The following is a 16,597-nucleotide window of genomic DNA, read 5'->3' as shown; positions in this document are numbered from 1 at the left end:
CTGCAATTGTAAAAAAAAAAAAAAAAACAACAAATAACTTATGGCTGTAGCTTATGGCGTAGCTAGTGTACATTTTCGAGAATAATAATAATAAAAAAAATATATATATACATTTTATGCACAGCATGTTGGTGTTTGTGGTGCGACGGAGCCGGATGTTTTACAGGAAATGCAAACTCCTAATTAGGCTGGCGATTGGTTGGTTTCGCGTCTTCCCGCTGATTAGCATACGAAACTCTGGCCTGTGATTGGTCAAACGAGATGTCGATTCTCGCTCAGTTTCAGTACTGCCATAAAATTAATAGAATTTGTCCATTTTAGTTTCAAAAATGGCAAATGATTCGCAAAAACTATAAAATAATTGTACGTTTTTTTCCCCAATATTTATTTGGGAGGTGTTGGACTAAAATTTTGTTATATTTAAACTTTAATAATTGATTAAAATTTCAGTTATGTTATTGCATTTGATTCATTTCAAATAGAATTTTTTTCAAATGTGGCTTTATTACATTACATTCCTTTGGGTTAAATCGTTTTTCAATTTGTTTCGATTTTTTTTACGATTGTGTGTGTGTGTGCGCATAAATTTTTTATACAGTATATTTGTTCTTTGCTAAATTACCTGATACGACTAAAACTATTTTTGTCGTTGACGCTTGCTCTAATTATCTTAATTGTATTAATTTGATTTCAGTTGATTCATTATAAAGAAAAACATTTAAAATAATTACTTGAATTCATTTGAAATCAAATTATTAATTTTCTGCAATTTATTACATTTGATTATTGATGGATTGGAATATTTGTTCTTTCATAAATTCCTGGATGTTTTTGTAAATTGTTTTTGTGTGGTTATGGTTGATGTTATAATAAATGTCAATGTATCGGTAATGTTTTGTCGAATTTGGTATATAATAAGCAGTGTATGTTTTGATAATAATGAAATAACTGGGCAGTAAACACAGATTATAAATGATGATTTTATTTGCGTACAGCTTTGTATTTTTGTATCAGTCTGTATTTTGTCTCGGTCCCGGCTGCTCCGTGATGTCCGCCTGTACGGCTTGTTTTGATATTGAGGCGAGGTTTCCAGATCAACACTGGTGACATCTGCTGCCATGGCAACACCCTCCTCCAACACCCCCCGCTTCCTCCAAGCCCCCCCCCCACCCCCAAGCACACTCCACCTTCTGCTTGTACGCTTTGTCCACGCTGTCTTCACAGACTGACCGGACTTTGACACTAGACGGGTATGTTCTGCTAAATGGGCAGGGGGGGCGGGGGTGGGAGGGTGGTGGGAGGGGGGTGGGGGGTGCGGCTAGGTGTGGATATCAACAAAACAAGCAAAAATGGAGGGTGTTTTTTTATTTTTGTTTTGTTTGTTTGTTTTTATTTAGGGCGGCTCAGAAATGAATGAGGACTACCACTACAGACTGGACCCCAGCGATCGGCTCAATGGTTTGGGACAGAGAAGAAAGAGACCGAAGAAGGTAAATGAATGCACCTCAAATGGCATTTTTGTGGGGTAGGTCTCATTGTTGTGGTGGAGCTTTTCATTGTTGTGCGCACCTCCGAGGCGCCTTGGCGAGTAGTAGTAGGAGGCGCCTCTCACATGACAGGGTGGGTCCCGACTCTCTCTTTGTGTTGTCTGGTTTCACATTTCAACCGTATCCTACCAGGGATGCTTCGGGTTGGTTAAAAAGAAAACCAAAAAAAAAAAAAACATGCTTTTAATCGTTTTAACATCCATTATTGGTTGGGGTCCATGTACAAGGAAAAAACAAACAAAAAACATGATTCAAACTAATGATGATTTGATTAGGGGTTAAGACTTGGCATTGTAAATTATTTAACAGTTCCTAGTGGTTTAATCATTTTTTAGAAATACGGAGTGGGCCACATCGAATGCTGTGATATGGTCGATGGGGCCTTGGGTAATGTTGGATTTAGATTTCACAGTATGATTGTGAAGGGTTTGCTAGATTGTGATGATGAGGGTTTCGTATTTAGTTGAATTTATGATGGTGAGGTTTAGGGTTGCCTTCGGGTTCGGGGTTCAGTTTCATTAATTATGATTATTAGGGTTAGATTTACATTAATGTATGATTTGTGAGGGTTGCATTGATTATGAGGGTGAGAGTTAGGGGTTCAAGTAATTGATTATGATAGTTAGTGTAATGTTGTGGTTATGGGTTAAGTCCAGGTTAGGGTTAGGACTGGTTGATCTGCTGAATTGCTTGTTGGGTTTTGACATCGGCTCTTTAAAGACTTTACTTTATCCCTGTAATATGAGGAATAATTTTTTTTTTTGGGGGGGGGGGGGGGGGGGGGGGGACACTATGCTGCTGCCGTAGGCTGTGGCGTAATCTCGGTCGCTGACGCTGTTGCTAACCAAAAGAGCAGCATGGAAACCGTCTCTTCCACGAATGAAAGTGTGAGTCTTAACCGGCCGATGATCTCAGGTTGGAGCATGTCGCGTGAGTGTGCCCATTTTGAAATGATAAATTATATTGTACAAACGTAATTTCGGAATAAAGTACAGTCATTGGCACGGGAGATTTATTTCAATTTATTTTTTTAGTTTGAGTCATTTCATTGATATTGTGCTCCATTATACAGCACCGAGCTGTTGTTCTCGACATGGCTGATCTCAGTCAAGGCCATACAATATAATAGAATGTATCGTAGGTGTATTTCACCTTTATCTCTTCATTCCATCAACCTGTTTCTAGGCCACAAGAAAATGCCTCCGGGCCACCTAATCCCCTCTAAGAACACACACAACCCTTGGTTTGTTCACGTCCATATGTGTGTTTGTGTGCAAGTTCGCCCCACGGTCGGTGTTAATACCGCTAATCCACGCAGTCAGCAGGACTGTCCTGCGCTTAAGCTTCTTCTCCCTTTTTCACATCTTACAAACATATGCGCTCAAACGATGCACAGTTCTTCCTTCTTGGCTCGGATATTCCCAGAGCAAACCCACATTTGATTGTTTTTTTTTAAAAAATATTTTATTTGATTCCCCCTCCCCCCAATTGGGAGCAACTGTGATAGCAGACATGGTGGTTGGCGACTCGGGCCAGGTAAGGCAAGATTATTTGTACAGCGTCACAAGGAAAATCCTTAGTTCCTTACCGAGGCAAAGAAAACGATTAAAAACGAGATTAAATGAAAAGATGAAACAGAACACGGAATAAAAGCAAGATGGTGAAAACGAGGAATAGTATTTTTTTCATTTATGGGAAAGCAGTGGTGAACAATCAAGTTTTTCCGGCCAGATTCGAATGTGCTAACAATTTTAGCAGATTTTAGTTGTTCCCAAAGTTTGTTCCACATTTGAGCACAGGAACAGAATGCAAACGGTCTCATAGGGAACAAAAACAACTTCTTAAATTGCAAACAACAACAAAAACCAGACTTTGGGAGAGATAATCGAAGTCAAGTCAAGGCCTTGAGTATGCACTACTCCCAAAAGTTAAGGTTATTCAGATTTCGGTATTTGTACTTTTTGGGTCTGTGTGTGGAAACTCACCATCCCTCTTGAGGACGGGCAACCCTCACTTTGGTTCCTTCACTGCTCGTTCTTGTGGTGAGTTGTGTTTGTCAGCGGGATTCTGGGGGCACCGGGTGCCTGCTGGCGAACGTCTGGCAGTACTGTTTTCATGTCTGGGTGGCTTATTGCCACCCTTCGCGCCACGGCCTGATGTTGGGCCCCCTGCCAATGGCTCTCGGTGCCAGGGTGAGCGACGGGCTTCGCTTGGAGATGCGGAGGTGCCCTCAGTGCAGTGCATCTGGAATGTGTCCACAGCTCTTCCAAAATGGAACAGATTATTCTTATTATTCTGTGAAAAAGTGAAAGACTACTTTCTGGATACGGTGTATGTGTGCGTCAAGAATGCTTCCGATATTTATAAAGATGATCACGGCACTTTATGATCCCCTTCTCTAGTGTAATGCTGGAGTCCAGACATAAGGCGGCGCCATTGTACGTAAGGACTGCATGCACATCTTTCTCACAGTCAGGAGATCTGGGACCGACTCTCCATTGGAACATCTTCGTGTGGAGTTGCTATGCCATGGGTTTCCCCCAAAAATGCACGTGAGGCTCGTTCAAGACTAAGATTAAAAGCAAATTAAAATTCTCATGAAAGCGCCGTCTAAAAGACACAAAGGATCTGCCATTTTGGCCCCGAATGTCCATTTTAGAGTAGTTTGGGCCAGTTTGTCTGCCCCTGATTTAAAAAAAAAAAAAAAAGAAGTAAATGACCTTTTTTTTAATGTAATGCTGCAATCAGACTTCAGCCTCTCTGTTGCCATGTCGATGTAATCTGCCCAGGGCCTTCAGAATCACTAGTGTTGAGTTGTGTCATTTAAACTATATGAGCAATGGGAGAGTTTCTTTAACCCGTCTGATTTTACATTTACCTCCCACAATAATGTCCGCATTCCCCCCCTCCTTCTTATTGGTTGGTCAGAGCAAAACATATTAATACCTTTAATTCAACTCAACATCTCTGGTGACGACGATGCATTCACATTTTTTCAAATGTTTTTGGTCTTATGAGATACATACTGATTATGAACTGCTGCAGAGTTCTGTTGTGTTTGATTGCTAGTTTGTGTAATTGCAATGCGTTAGTGGTGATGTTAAGAGGTGCATTCAGTCCCCGCTGAAGGCCCAGGTACCAAATGCATGACCCACCAGTGCTTTACAGTAATACTCCATTTTGTAGTTGCTTCGTTTGACAATCCACAATCCACCCCCTCTGTTCTTTGCGAAGATGGTACCTCCCGTGTGTGGACCATTGCAGATGCTCTCTCCCTCCCTCCTCTCGCATGTTTTCCTCGCATCCTCCCCCCACCAGTCGAGCGACTGTAATCCCATCAGCTCTCGCTCTCGCTCTCTCGTGCACGACACGAGAAGTGTTGGCACATGGAAATGGGAGGGATTCTGGGAGCCTTCGCGTTGCTTTGAAGCCGTAGGGTGGCGGCCACCTCCCCCCCGCCCCCTTCCCACTCCATCACTTTTTCTAACCTGCGTACAGTGGAAGTGGCTTCTGTTTGCAGTCAAACGGCAGGACTTGTGATAGTTGTCAGGTGTATTCCCTCTTTGTCTGAGTGCGGAAACAGTTAGCGGGCAGCCATGGCGCACGCCGCCGCCCACATTAAGAAGGCCAGGTCTGAGATGGATCCACCTGCGGACCTGAAGGCGCTGGAAAAAGCAAAGGAGAGAAGACGGCGATCCCGAGAGCAGGCGGAACGAAAGCGCAAGGTACTCGGGAGTCATTCCATGTCATTCTTCCCCTCTTCTTTTTTTTGGGGGGGGGGGTTACTTCATCGCACATCCTGTCATCCACGCCTTGATCGTCATCGTCATCGTACACAAGAGAACAAGACGAGGAATCCGTTAAATGCCCTTGTGCATCAAAACTCTTTTTTTTTTTTTTTTTTTTTTTTTCTGATGGGATTCAAGCAATATGTTTGGGAAAAGCTGTCTCAAAAAGGCTTTGTCTGACATTCATGGAGGATGGGGCCCTGTTGCAAATAGTCAAAACTGCGACGATTGGACGCCCCTCCCCACAATGCAGTCGTAATGTAGTTTAAACACTAAATAACAGCTAAACAACATATAAGGATCTTGGGATCTCAAAAGAGATGAGTCACTTCAACAGACTTTCTTGACACCAATTACTACATTCCTATTAGCCTGGGCTTTGGCGCCATCTGGTGGCATCATATGGCATCTAAGAAAAAGCACAAAAATATAGTTGTTTCTGAGTGAACAGCTGAAGATAGATTCCACAGAAATAGACTCCAATAGGTGAATTGCTCAATTCTGTCGCAAACGACGATCATGCAGGGGATTAGTGTACTGCGGTCAAAGAAGAATATTCACCAGTTACTTCTGGGTTTTTTTCTTCCTTCTCCTGCCGAGCAAAGGACTTTAAACTGGATCTTGTGTGACTCCAGCCGTGCATTTGACTCACAGCTGGAGCGCTGAAGTTGAGGGTGCGGACTCCCACGTTAGCTTCTCCCATGAGCCACTGGCTGTGATTCCTGATTCCAAATTGTATGGATCTCGGTGGGAAATTGTTGTTTCCAAATTCGATTGAATCGGCAAGGAGTCAAGGGTTCCCCCCTTCCTGTGGGCACTGGGGACATGCCAGACAAGCCAGGAGCGAGGAGATGTCTTTCGCACTCTAAACACGGAAGTTCCCACAAAGTTCAAGAAAAAAAACGAACATTATAAGATCACAAGGAAAGCTTTGTTGTTGTTGTTGTTGTTGTTGTCTTTGCCACGCTGAGGACAAAACAAAGCCTGACATTTCTATCACCTGTGTTTAGTTTGAGTATCAGCAATGAATAAAACGATGTCTGACACCTTTATCCCCGTGGCTGTTGTGACTTGACTTAATCTAATTCCTCAATCCGTCGACGTCCAACAGATGCCGAACTCATTGCCACAGTGAAAAAGCCAAAAAATAAAATCTGTGGGTGTTTGCTGTACCTACACAGATTTGATGTCTACTAAAAGTGTTGGCAGTTGCATTTGGTACATGGGCCTTCATCTGAATCTACCTCTTAATACCACCATTATCACATCACAATTTGAATAACTATCAATACTGTGACAGTATCTCTACCTTGAAAATGGATTTTTCTGTCAAAATTTTAAAAGACGACAGTTTTGGTCATTTGGTGTGGCGGCTCGGTCTCGATCCCTATCTGACACGCCCCTCAACCCCCACCCGAGCAGTATTTTGCTGGCCATCTAATCCCGAGCAGCCACTTGGATGATGTAATTTACGCGGAAATAGTCCTCCTGGAGATTTTAATCTCGACTCCCACCTCTCACCTCATTTCAATCAACAGCTTTCTCATTTCTTGTGTCACAAGGTTGAATTTGGATTACTGGATATATCTAGTTTTAAAACATTGTTTGATCTCTGATGCCGTATTTGTTCATATATCTTCAAATCGAATCAAGTCAAATTTTCCTTTCCTACTTGTCGATCATTTATCTCAAATGAAGAGGTTTTATTACTTTCGTTTTTTTTACACTTTTTTTTTTTTTTTGCAGTGTGGTGTCAACGCAGACGCGGTTTCTGAGTACAAAGTCCTCGATGATGTTGGACTAGGATTGACCAAATCCTGGATTAAAGTTTTTATAATCTGTTTGTTGTGGCACTACAGGACGCTGCAGCTCAAAAGAGATTCCACTGCGGCTATTGCTATGACAACGAAAAGGATAGGACCGTTTCTCAAATCATATGCTGTCAATGTTTCTCTGTCCTTGGATGTAAATATTTCATTCCTTCTGTCCCTCCATCCATTTTCTACTGCATAGCTGATCAAGAGATGGGCTACACGCTGGATGTGTTGCCAAAAATTGCAGGAGTTGATCTGAGATTTAGCTCACTAATGATTTCTGACTTGCGTTTAGCAGCTTGTTTGCAAATGTTAGCCCGAGGAGTGGCCGACCGTGGTTCACAGGGATTTACTGAAGACCTTCCAGATGTTCGGGGACTTCGGTCTGAGGAGGGGTTGCCAGAAAAATGTGTCTCACCACAGAATATTAGACTTTTTGAAAGATTTTACTCCCTCTTGATCAGTGACAGGCAGAACAATTCAATGCTGTTCTTTCCAATAGAATGCAAAAGGTAGAATGAACTTTGCGATTCCCACCCCTAATATATATTGCGCTAAATATTTCCCTCCACTGTCTGAAATCGTGACAGTAATACTGCAAAAACAGACGGCTGCAGTCACTGGGGTTTTCGCTTCAGGATTGATGCAGTTGAAAGGGAAAACACAGCTAATATTAGCACACACTCGAAAGCTCGACCTCAATGTTAAGCCTGTACTTTGATTATTATCGTCAAAATCGAGCCGGCTGTTGTACTCGCTCGATTGTATTTTACCTGTAGGAAATTTCCAGTGTTTGTGTTTCTTTTGCAGTCCGACAGCAACACCAGCTTCCTGCGTGCGGCCAGAGCGGGGAACGTCGACAAGGTGTTGGAATATCTGAAAGGGGGCGTCGACATCAACACCAGCAATCAGGTAGAAAAAGACAAACGTCCCATCTCGCAAGCAAAAATACAAGCGCCCCAGACATGACAAAGAAGCAAAATATTTTCATTGTGGCCACAATATGCCCGTAGATATCACGTGCGCACAAAATACTAATTTGTAAGTTTGATATTTTCATGAGCAAATCGGGACGTCTGGATGACCAAATGGAGCGCTTCTTCGCAAAATGCCTTTCACTCTACCTTATATGTTCGCGAGAAGGTGCGCTGTCCAGGAATGACATCCATTGCCACAATTGAGTATTTTGTGTACATGTTGAATCTGTATTGTGGCCATTTGTTTAAAAAGTGTCCACGACATGCAAATGATTAATATCTAGAAATGGTACGGTAGGGTGAAGAGATTGCTTAATAATCTTATGATACCTTTTCCAGAATGGACTTAATGCACTGCACCTGGCAGCCAAGGAAGGCCATGTAGAGCTTGTTCAGGAGCTGCTGGAAAGGGGAGTTGCATTGAATTCTGCAACAAAAGTAGGAAAACGCCTTTTTTTTTTTTGTCTCGAAAGCGAAACAGATGACCGTCGTCAACTCACCAATGTGCGCTTTGATGGGGAATTTAGAAAGGAAACACTGCTCTGCACATCTCCTCTTTAGCTGGTCAGGCTGAAGTGGTGAAGATGCTGGTCAAACAAGGTGCGGATATAAACACGCAGTCTCAGGTGAGTCTTCCGGACCCGGTCTGTCCGTTTCAGGTTCGTCCGTAACGGCGTGTTATGTTTGTTTCCGCGCAGAATGGATTCACTCCTCTCTACATGGCTGCCCAGGAGAACCACTTGGATGTGGTGCGATACCTTCTGGAGAACGGAGGCAACCAGAGTACTGCCACGGAGGTGAGGCGAGACGCTCTGTCAAAACAGAGCGTCCTCGGTTCCTTGCTTTTGCTAATTGCACACTTCTCTCGCTGATGGCTGACAGGACGGCTTCACGCCTCTGGCCATTGCCCTTCAGCAAGGCCACAACCAAGTGGTTTCAATCTTACTGGAAAACGACACGAAAGGGAAGGTCCGATTGCCTGCCTTGCATATCGCGGCCCGCAAAGACGACACCAAATCGGCGGCCCTGCTTCTCCAGAACGACCACAACGCTGATGTCCAGTCCAAGGTGTGTCACTGTGGCTCTGTTTCCCACCTTTTGTTGTTGTAGTTATAAAATATAAATACTGTACTGTACAGTATTGAAAACAGATTGCAGTGGTGCCAAGTTTAATTTGTTCCACGACCACGTTCGCAACTCAAAACATAAAAACAACTCAACAAGACTCAGTTTTGTGATGTGTTTTTTTTGGATAAGGGAAATAGCACTCTATAAAAATATTGAGTAACAACTTGAATAGAATGGAAAGAATGACATTTATTAGGCAGCTCCTTCTGGTGTGCCCGCTTTGGCCACTGGAGGCAGTATTATACATACATACAGACACCAACAAGTGAGAGTCACTACGACTCTTCGTGACTCAATGAGCTGCAATCATATTAGTCGTATTTCGCTGAGGATAAAGATTATATACCTGGGAGTATAGTGATATTGTCTGTCTACATGTGTTGCTCCGCTGTTTGTTTAATTTTGTTGCTAAGAACCACAACTATCGATGCTATTCGTTAGCCTGCCAACGGCATTTTGCATAATGTGTTAGCATTAAGCTCGCTCTGAAGGCAACTCTTTTGCAATGCATCTGAAGGCACCACTATACATTGTTTTTCGACACATTGTTGTGTTCAAATCGGTTTCTACAATGTGTTTAAAAAGTGTTTCCCAACTGTTGCTCTCATGAAACCGATGTTAACTGTACAGTTTTCTTTCATGTAGCGTTCGTAAACGGTCACACAAGTATGAAAAGAACTGTAAAACATCCAAACATTAACTTCTTTAGTGCCAAAGGTGCGATGACTTTGTGTTTTGTGGGCAATGTCTCTCTCATCATCGACCCAGCTGACTTTGCGGTGTTCCGTTATTGTTGCAGTAGCCCAAAATTGTACTGATGAAGTTTCGCTCTGTGATAGACGCTGTCACGCTTTTTTCCTCTTTCACAAAAAACGCCACCATTTCCAAGCTCACTGGGCTGAAGTCACACGAGCACTGATGTTTTCCTCCATCATGTCCCCTGCTTCAGATGATGGTCAATAGAACTACTGAGGTATATGGTGTTTTTTTTTTTTTTTTTGGACTGCCTCATAGCTTTCTTATTTGCACACACGGTCACATTCCATAGCTCTGTATTAAATAATAGCCATCACTTTAGTTTGCAATTCACCACTTTGTTTTTTTTTGTTTTTTTGGGGGGGGGGGGGCAGTCTTGGCCTCCATTGCATGGCCAGGCCTTTGTTTGCTCTGTTCTCTTTGTTATTATTATTTTCCAAATGCATATTTTTGTGTTCTTGATGACTGTTACTAAATTTAATTACATTTTTGGGGGGGAACAACCCTTAATATACCGAATGTCGTTTAACATCATTGCATGCTTTATAATCTAGTCTGTGGAACTGAGGGTTGCAAAAATTGACATTTGAAATTTGCAGTTAACTTGATAAGAGATGCTACTGACCCTGGGCTCTGCCTGCACTTTTGGTTAGACTTTTAAAACATAGAACCCTATTGTATAAGATTAAAAATAAATCAATAACAGAATGCAAATCTGAAAAAACAGTTTGACAAACATATGCTTAAAGGCATTTAAACGAACAATGTTGGCGTTTGCGTGAATCAAAATTGTGATGCCCATATTTTCCCTCTTACAGCTAATAAATACTTAGCTCAAACTAATATTTATACGACCTACGGCTCATTTAAATGTGAAAGGAAATGCTTGAGGTAACTTACTTCCACAAGCTTCCTGTTAAGAAGAACTATCTAGGCAGACGAAGAAGAAGCCTATTTTGCCATCATTTAAAAGTCATTCGCTGCCATTGACGGCTGTTGAATTAAAAAAATCCATGTTAAGATGAGGGACTGGCAGTGAATGAGTTTAAGATATTTAATCATTGTTAGATTTGAGGTTTTGCAGTTTAGCCATGTCTATCTTGACTAGACCCACAAATAATTCCCCAAATCCCCCGAAAAGCCCGAAAAGAGAACACTAAATCTGCCATTAAGCGGCCATTTTAGGGTCATTTTGGCCATTTGCCAGGGGTCCTTCGAAATTCAACTCTTCTTGGGGCCTTTGGTTTGGAACCTGGAGTGTATGAGCACATCGACAACCTTATTATTTTAACTGCATTTTGTCATGTGTTGTGCGCTTATAATTTGTCACAATTCCAAATCGATTTGAGTTAGTCTTGGCAACCCTCCGTCGATATTCAGGTACCTGATCGGCTGTCTCACTTGCATGTACCCTTAATTTGGCACCGCTCTGTATTTGTTGACGATGCAACATTTTGAAACCATCCCATTCGTCACTCAATTCTCCGCACTTTTTGTAAACAACTTTCCCACATTAAATCGGACCAATACTTACAGAATGGCAAGGTAAGGGAGACATTTCACAACTACTCAAACCTGCTGTGCAAGCTAACAGTTCTGACATAGTAATTCTCATTACTAATGCTAATATCGTGATGACGTAAAGTCAACATTCTTATTTTGGTTTATGCATTAAAAAAAAAAAAAAAAATTAATAAAATGATCCATTGTATAAATGCTGAGATGATCTGGATTAAAGTGCAAATCCAGGAATTTGCTTCACAGTTTGGCCTTGGCAGAGGTCTGCGCTCAAACATGAGCACATGTGGAGTTGAGATGAGCAGTTTTCATTCAAGACCGACTGATTGTGGGTCTTGCTGCCTTCAGTTTTGTCTTGAAGAACTGAAAAAGCAAGCTCTATGAAACTAAACTCAAGATGGCTGCAGCGACAATATTTCTCAGCGTTCATACAATTTCTGAGGGGAATCGCAGTATTTCATTTCAGTATAATTTGACCCTGTGGATTTTGTGCCGATTGTACAATTGCTTGGCCGTACTGATATCGTTTCTCCCTGCGATGTTTCCCATCCTCCCGCTTTGACGTGATTGTGACGGACAGCCTGCATGAACTGTTGTTTTTGATTTGTTTCTTACCTGTGATTTGAGTTCACGTCCCACTTTTCATCCCCGACAACGTTTTGATTCGAACGCATGCATGCATGTGAGCGAAGCTGTTTTCTATCCGTCTTTCTCCCCCATGCCCGCGTCGCTCTAGAGTGGATTCACCCCGCTGCATATAGCTGCCCACTATGGAAATGTCAACGTGGCCACACTCCTACTGAACCGAGGGGCTGCTGTCGACTTCCTCGCCAGGGTGAGATCCGATAAACCGAATGAGATCGTCAGGTGTGCCACGCGAATTTACCCAATTTCACCGAATTGCTCTGACAATTATAATGTCTCGACGAATGTACCTTTGATCTATTGATGCCAGTGACGTATAGTGACAGGGAAAACAATTAAAAACGATTCCTCGAGATGGCAGAAGGCACAATTAACTTGCGTATCCTCCTGTTACCGTTGATTATTCCGACTTCTTCAACATTGCAGTTTGTCTCCCTTCCAGAACGGCATCACCCCCCTTCACGTGGCATCCAAGCGAGGCAACACGAACATGGTTTGCCTGCTGCTGGATCGTGGCTCTCAGATAGACGCCAAAACAAGGGTGAGCGCTTTGAGGAAGTGCATCAATCAATATCGACACCTGTCTGTCAAATGAGTCATTATTTTTGTGGGAAAGTGCTTTCACTCCCATGGCACTTATTTTCTGGACTTGTATAACTTGATCAGTGCGTTCTCGTCCCGTCTGTAGGATGGCCTGACCCCGCTGCACTGCGCGGCCCGGAGCGGACACGAAACGGCCGTTGAGCTCCTCCTGGAGAGAGGAGCGCCTCTGCTTGCCAGGACCAAGGTATCGTTTTGACCCATTTGCAGTACAACCGGCACAAACGCTCCCGTTCGGTCCGCCCGTGTTCACACAGCCGTGCGGTCGCTGTCAATGATGGTTTGACCATTTGAGGAAAGTGAATGCAAAATATGACAAAACAGTCGTATCGCGCGGACAAATCTTGAAAAGTATTACAATAGTCAAAACAAACATTTCGTAGTCATTTCTTAGTAGTCATACTATGCAGAAAATGTCATTTGTATGTAAAATGCATTTTACAATATCGTGATTTTACGAGAATCAAGTTGTAACGTTACAAGATCAAATGTGTCGCAGTAGTTTTCATGAAAAACGTGTCAGTAAAAAAAGTTGTCATTTGATCATGAAACAATCAAAATCAAAGAGTCATTCTTTTGCTCATTGTTTTTAAATATTTTTTAACATGTAAAGCGCATCGAGTTCGCCTCATGAAATGTGTTCCAGGTATATAAATACAGTTGTCTTTGAGAATGATCGCAAATAAAGGCTAAAGAATGTTCCAGGAATCAAACTTTTATTGTCCTCCAGAATGGCTTGTCTCCCCTCCACATGGCGACGCAAGGCGATCACGTGGAGTGCGTCAAACACCTTCTGCAGCACAAGGCGCCCATCGGCGACGTGACTCTGGACTACCTGACAGCTTTACACGTGGCCGCCCACTGCGGCCACTACCGAGTTACCAAGCTTCTTTTGGACAAGAGGGCCAACCCTAATGCCCGGGCATTGGTACCACAACTCATTTCCCCCCCCCCCCCCCCATTTGAAATAATCGTTTCATGATATGGAAAAATGTTCCCATTCATTCCACAGAATGGTTTTACTCCATTGCACATAGCCTGTAAGAAGAACCGGGTGAAAGTCATGGAGTTGCTGGTGAAATATGGAGCCTCAATCCAGGCCATTACAGAGGTACTTCGTGGAATAATACTGGATGTTTGTTCAAGCGTATCGCCTTGATTGATAATGAATGGGCTTTGTTTCAATTTAGATTTCAAGGTGTGCCAAGGAGGTTCAAGGGTTGCGCCGACTCTGGCGCCGCGTGTCTTTAAAATGTCTCCTGTCACCGCTATTCAGTGTTCTCTTCCACCTTGTTTTTTTGCAGTCCGGTTTGACGCCCATCCACGTGGCAGCCTTCATGGGTCACCTCAACATAGTTCTCCTGCTGCTGCAAAACGGGGCTTCTCCGGACAGGAGCAACATCGTGAGTGAAATGCGTTACTCTTGGCTTCACGACCGCAATGACGTAATCACACGAAACATGCCGCGCAGCGTGGCGAAACCGCGTTACACATGGCGACCAGGGCCGGTCAGGTGGAGGTGGTTCGATGTCTACTGAGGAACGGCGCAATGGTAGACGCCAGGGCTCGGGTGAGTACCGGTTTGACTATTTTAGGGACGATGTAAACAAGAATGACATTCTTCGTGTGCTGTTTTTTTACGTTCAGGAAGACCAGACCCCGCTCCACATTGCTGCCCGGCTGGGGAAAACCGAGATTGTCCAGCTACTGCTGCAACACATGGCCCACCCCGATGCGGCCACAGCCAACGGCTACACTCCGCTTCACATCGCCGCCAAGGAGGGCCAGGTGGAGACCGCCTCAGTTCTGCTGGAGGCGGGCGCGTCGCACTCGCTGGCCACAAAGGTGCGCGGAGGAACCCGTGACGCTATTTACGAATAAACGCCCGAGCTCGGTGTTTGTGAGTCGTTTCTCAATGGGACGTGTTTCTTACTTTAACCGATCAGATTTCAAATTCACCTCCCACAATAACGTCCGCCCTTTTGCGACCTCTGATCGGTTTGTCAGCGCAAAACTGTTCGACTTGCAAAACACGATCTACAACAGTAATAATACATTTGATAATCGCCGTCCCTGGTGGTCCCAAAAGGACAGCCTGCCACTTGTGTAGATATTGTACAATTGTCAGTGCACATTGTGGACACTCAATAAGTAATCAATTGGTGGTCTTTGGTATATATTTTTTTTCAGAAAGGATTTACTCCCCTTCATGTTGCCTCAAAGTACGGAAGCCTAGATGTGGCCAAACTTCTGCTGCAGCGTTGTGCGCCGCCTGATTCTGCAGGGAAGGTTGGCATCGAAAATTCGAAGCTTGCCGCAATCTGTACCATTCACAAAAGTGTAACGTTGCAATTAAGAGTCGTTGTTTGAAGAGAATTGAAGTCCTTACTTCATTTAAGGCTGGGCGATACATACATTTCATCCATTACTGCAAACCCCGACGTACGCGTGGTTCGGCATTCGCAAATAAACCCATTTTTCGTTGTTTTTTTTTTTTTTTTGCGCGGGAGGGTGGGGGGTGGTGACACTTATCCTCTGGTATTCGCCAAAGCAATAGAAGTATTACTTTGGTGACATCTTGGTGCCAAGTAATAATGATGAAGTGAATCAAGGTGCTTCATTTCGGCAAAAGTAGTGCTCTGTTGCCATCTTGTGACATTTTGGCACCGAGGAACTATGTTGAAGCGAGTTGAGGAGCTTCATTTCGACAAACGTAATGCATCGCCGCCATCTTGTGGTTTCTGTAGGCAATTATGAATCTTTTTGCGGGGGCAAGAGGGAAAAAAATGGTAATGTTCTGGCAGTCCAAGTCCTAATTTTCCGAGGGAAAAATGCCATCATGAAACGAGGAGGAAAAAAAGTAAAAACATTTTCGTAATTTTCTGACTGTCCCTCATAGAATGGCCTCACTCCGCTCCACGTTGCAGCACATTATGACAACCAGAAGGTGGCGCTTCTGCTCCTGGACAAGGGAGCGTCCCCGCACACGATTGTCAAGGTGAGAGTTCAACTTCAAGTCCACTGCTTTGCTTTCTGCTAGCTGAAACTTTATTCGGTAGAAATGTCAAATCGTAATGTCAGTCTTGGCGAGCTTCAGAGGCGGGAGCGAGTCACGATGCAAGTGTGGCAAAAATCAAGCAAGTCGAGTCGCCGCTAAATTTCGAGCAAGCCAATTCAATGACTTGGGTTAAGCAAGTTGCGAGTCAAGTCATACAGTCTTGCTCAGTCACAGTGCGACGAGAGTCGCTTCACTAAGTGGAGGAGTGTACGTTGTCGGCAAAATTGCATTCCCGGTTTCCGTCTTATGTCTTTACGGAGCAGAATGGCTACACGCCTCTCCACATCGTGGCCAAGAAAAACCAAATAGACATCGCGACAGTTCTGCTGAATTACGGGGCCGAGACCAACGTCCTGACCAAACAGGGCGTCACGCCGCTCCATTTGGCTTCGGAGGAGGGCCACGCCGACATGGCTGCGCTGCTCCTGAGTAAGGGAGCTCATGTCAATACGCCCACTAAGGTATTGTGTAAGCTTTCATTCAAAGCAACAAAATGGGACTTCACCTGGCGCAACGCGTTCCGTATTTAAGTTGCTGTCTCTTGATATCTTAGCCTACCAACTGTAATCATTTTCGCATTTTGTCAGTTCTCATTTGAAGTAGGATCACACTCCAGCTAATCGTTTGCACGTTCTGGTCTCCGCTTCAGTGTGGCCTTACCGCCATTCATTTGGCAGCACAAGATGATAAAGTTGCTGCTGCAGAGATCCTTGCCAGAAATGGAGCCAATCTCAACCAGCAGACCAAAGTAGGAAACCCAAAACAG

The 16,597-nt window shown here is 43.7% G+C and overlaps 1 protein-coding gene across 9 annotated transcripts in view; it reads left to right on the top strand.

Annotated features, from left to right (window-relative positions):
• Positions 1–1,210: 1,210 nt before the first annotated feature.
• LOC133398001 (ankyrin-3-like) overlaps positions 1,211–16,597 on the top strand; it is a 29,075-nt gene continuing 13,688 nt past the window's right edge. For 2 of the 9 annotated variants that reach the window (XM_061669526.1, XM_061669523.1), the window contains exons 1-20: positions 1,211–1,250; positions 1,398–1,490; positions 7,960–8,061; positions 8,466–8,564; positions 8,654–8,752; positions 8,825–8,923; positions 9,009–9,194; positions 10,204–10,227; positions 12,265–12,363; positions 12,616–12,714; positions 12,862–12,960; positions 13,504–13,701; positions 13,786–13,884; positions 14,078–14,176; positions 14,245–14,343; positions 14,421–14,618; positions 14,964–15,062; positions 15,673–15,771; positions 16,095–16,292; positions 16,481–16,579. In XM_061669526.1, coding sequence (XP_061525510.1) covers positions 1,410–1,490; positions 7,960–8,061; positions 8,466–8,564; positions 8,654–8,752; positions 8,825–8,923; positions 9,009–9,194; positions 10,204–10,227; positions 12,265–12,363; positions 12,616–12,714; positions 12,862–12,960; positions 13,504–13,701; positions 13,786–13,884; positions 14,078–14,176; positions 14,245–14,343; positions 14,421–14,618; positions 14,964–15,062; positions 15,673–15,771; positions 16,095–16,292; positions 16,481–16,579 — 2,175 coding nt within the window. In that variant the 5' untranslated portion in view covers positions 1,211–1,250; positions 1,398–1,409. Of the gene's footprint in view, positions 1,251–1,397; positions 1,491–4,114; positions 5,273–7,081; positions 7,301–7,959; positions 8,062–8,465; positions 8,565–8,653; positions 8,753–8,824; positions 8,924–9,008; positions 9,195–10,203; positions 10,228–12,264; positions 12,364–12,615; positions 12,715–12,861; positions 12,961–13,503; positions 13,702–13,785; positions 13,885–14,077; positions 14,177–14,244; positions 14,344–14,420; positions 14,619–14,963; positions 15,063–15,672; positions 15,772–16,094; positions 16,293–16,480; positions 16,580–16,597 lie in introns of those variants that run through there. The other 7 variants (XM_061669525.1, XM_061669521.1, XM_061669520.1 and 4 more) reach the window with 5 other exon arrangements.

This window comes from Phycodurus eques, chromosome 23 (assembly GCF_024500275.1).
Source record: "Phycodurus eques isolate BA_2022a chromosome 23, UOR_Pequ_1.1, whole genome shotgun sequence".
In the NCBI taxonomy this organism is placed as follows: domain Eukaryota; kingdom Metazoa; phylum Chordata; class Actinopteri; order Syngnathiformes; family Syngnathidae; genus Phycodurus; species Phycodurus eques.
The sequence above is the reverse complement of the archived record's forward strand: the minus strand, read 5'-3'. Positions and strand labels throughout refer to the sequence as shown.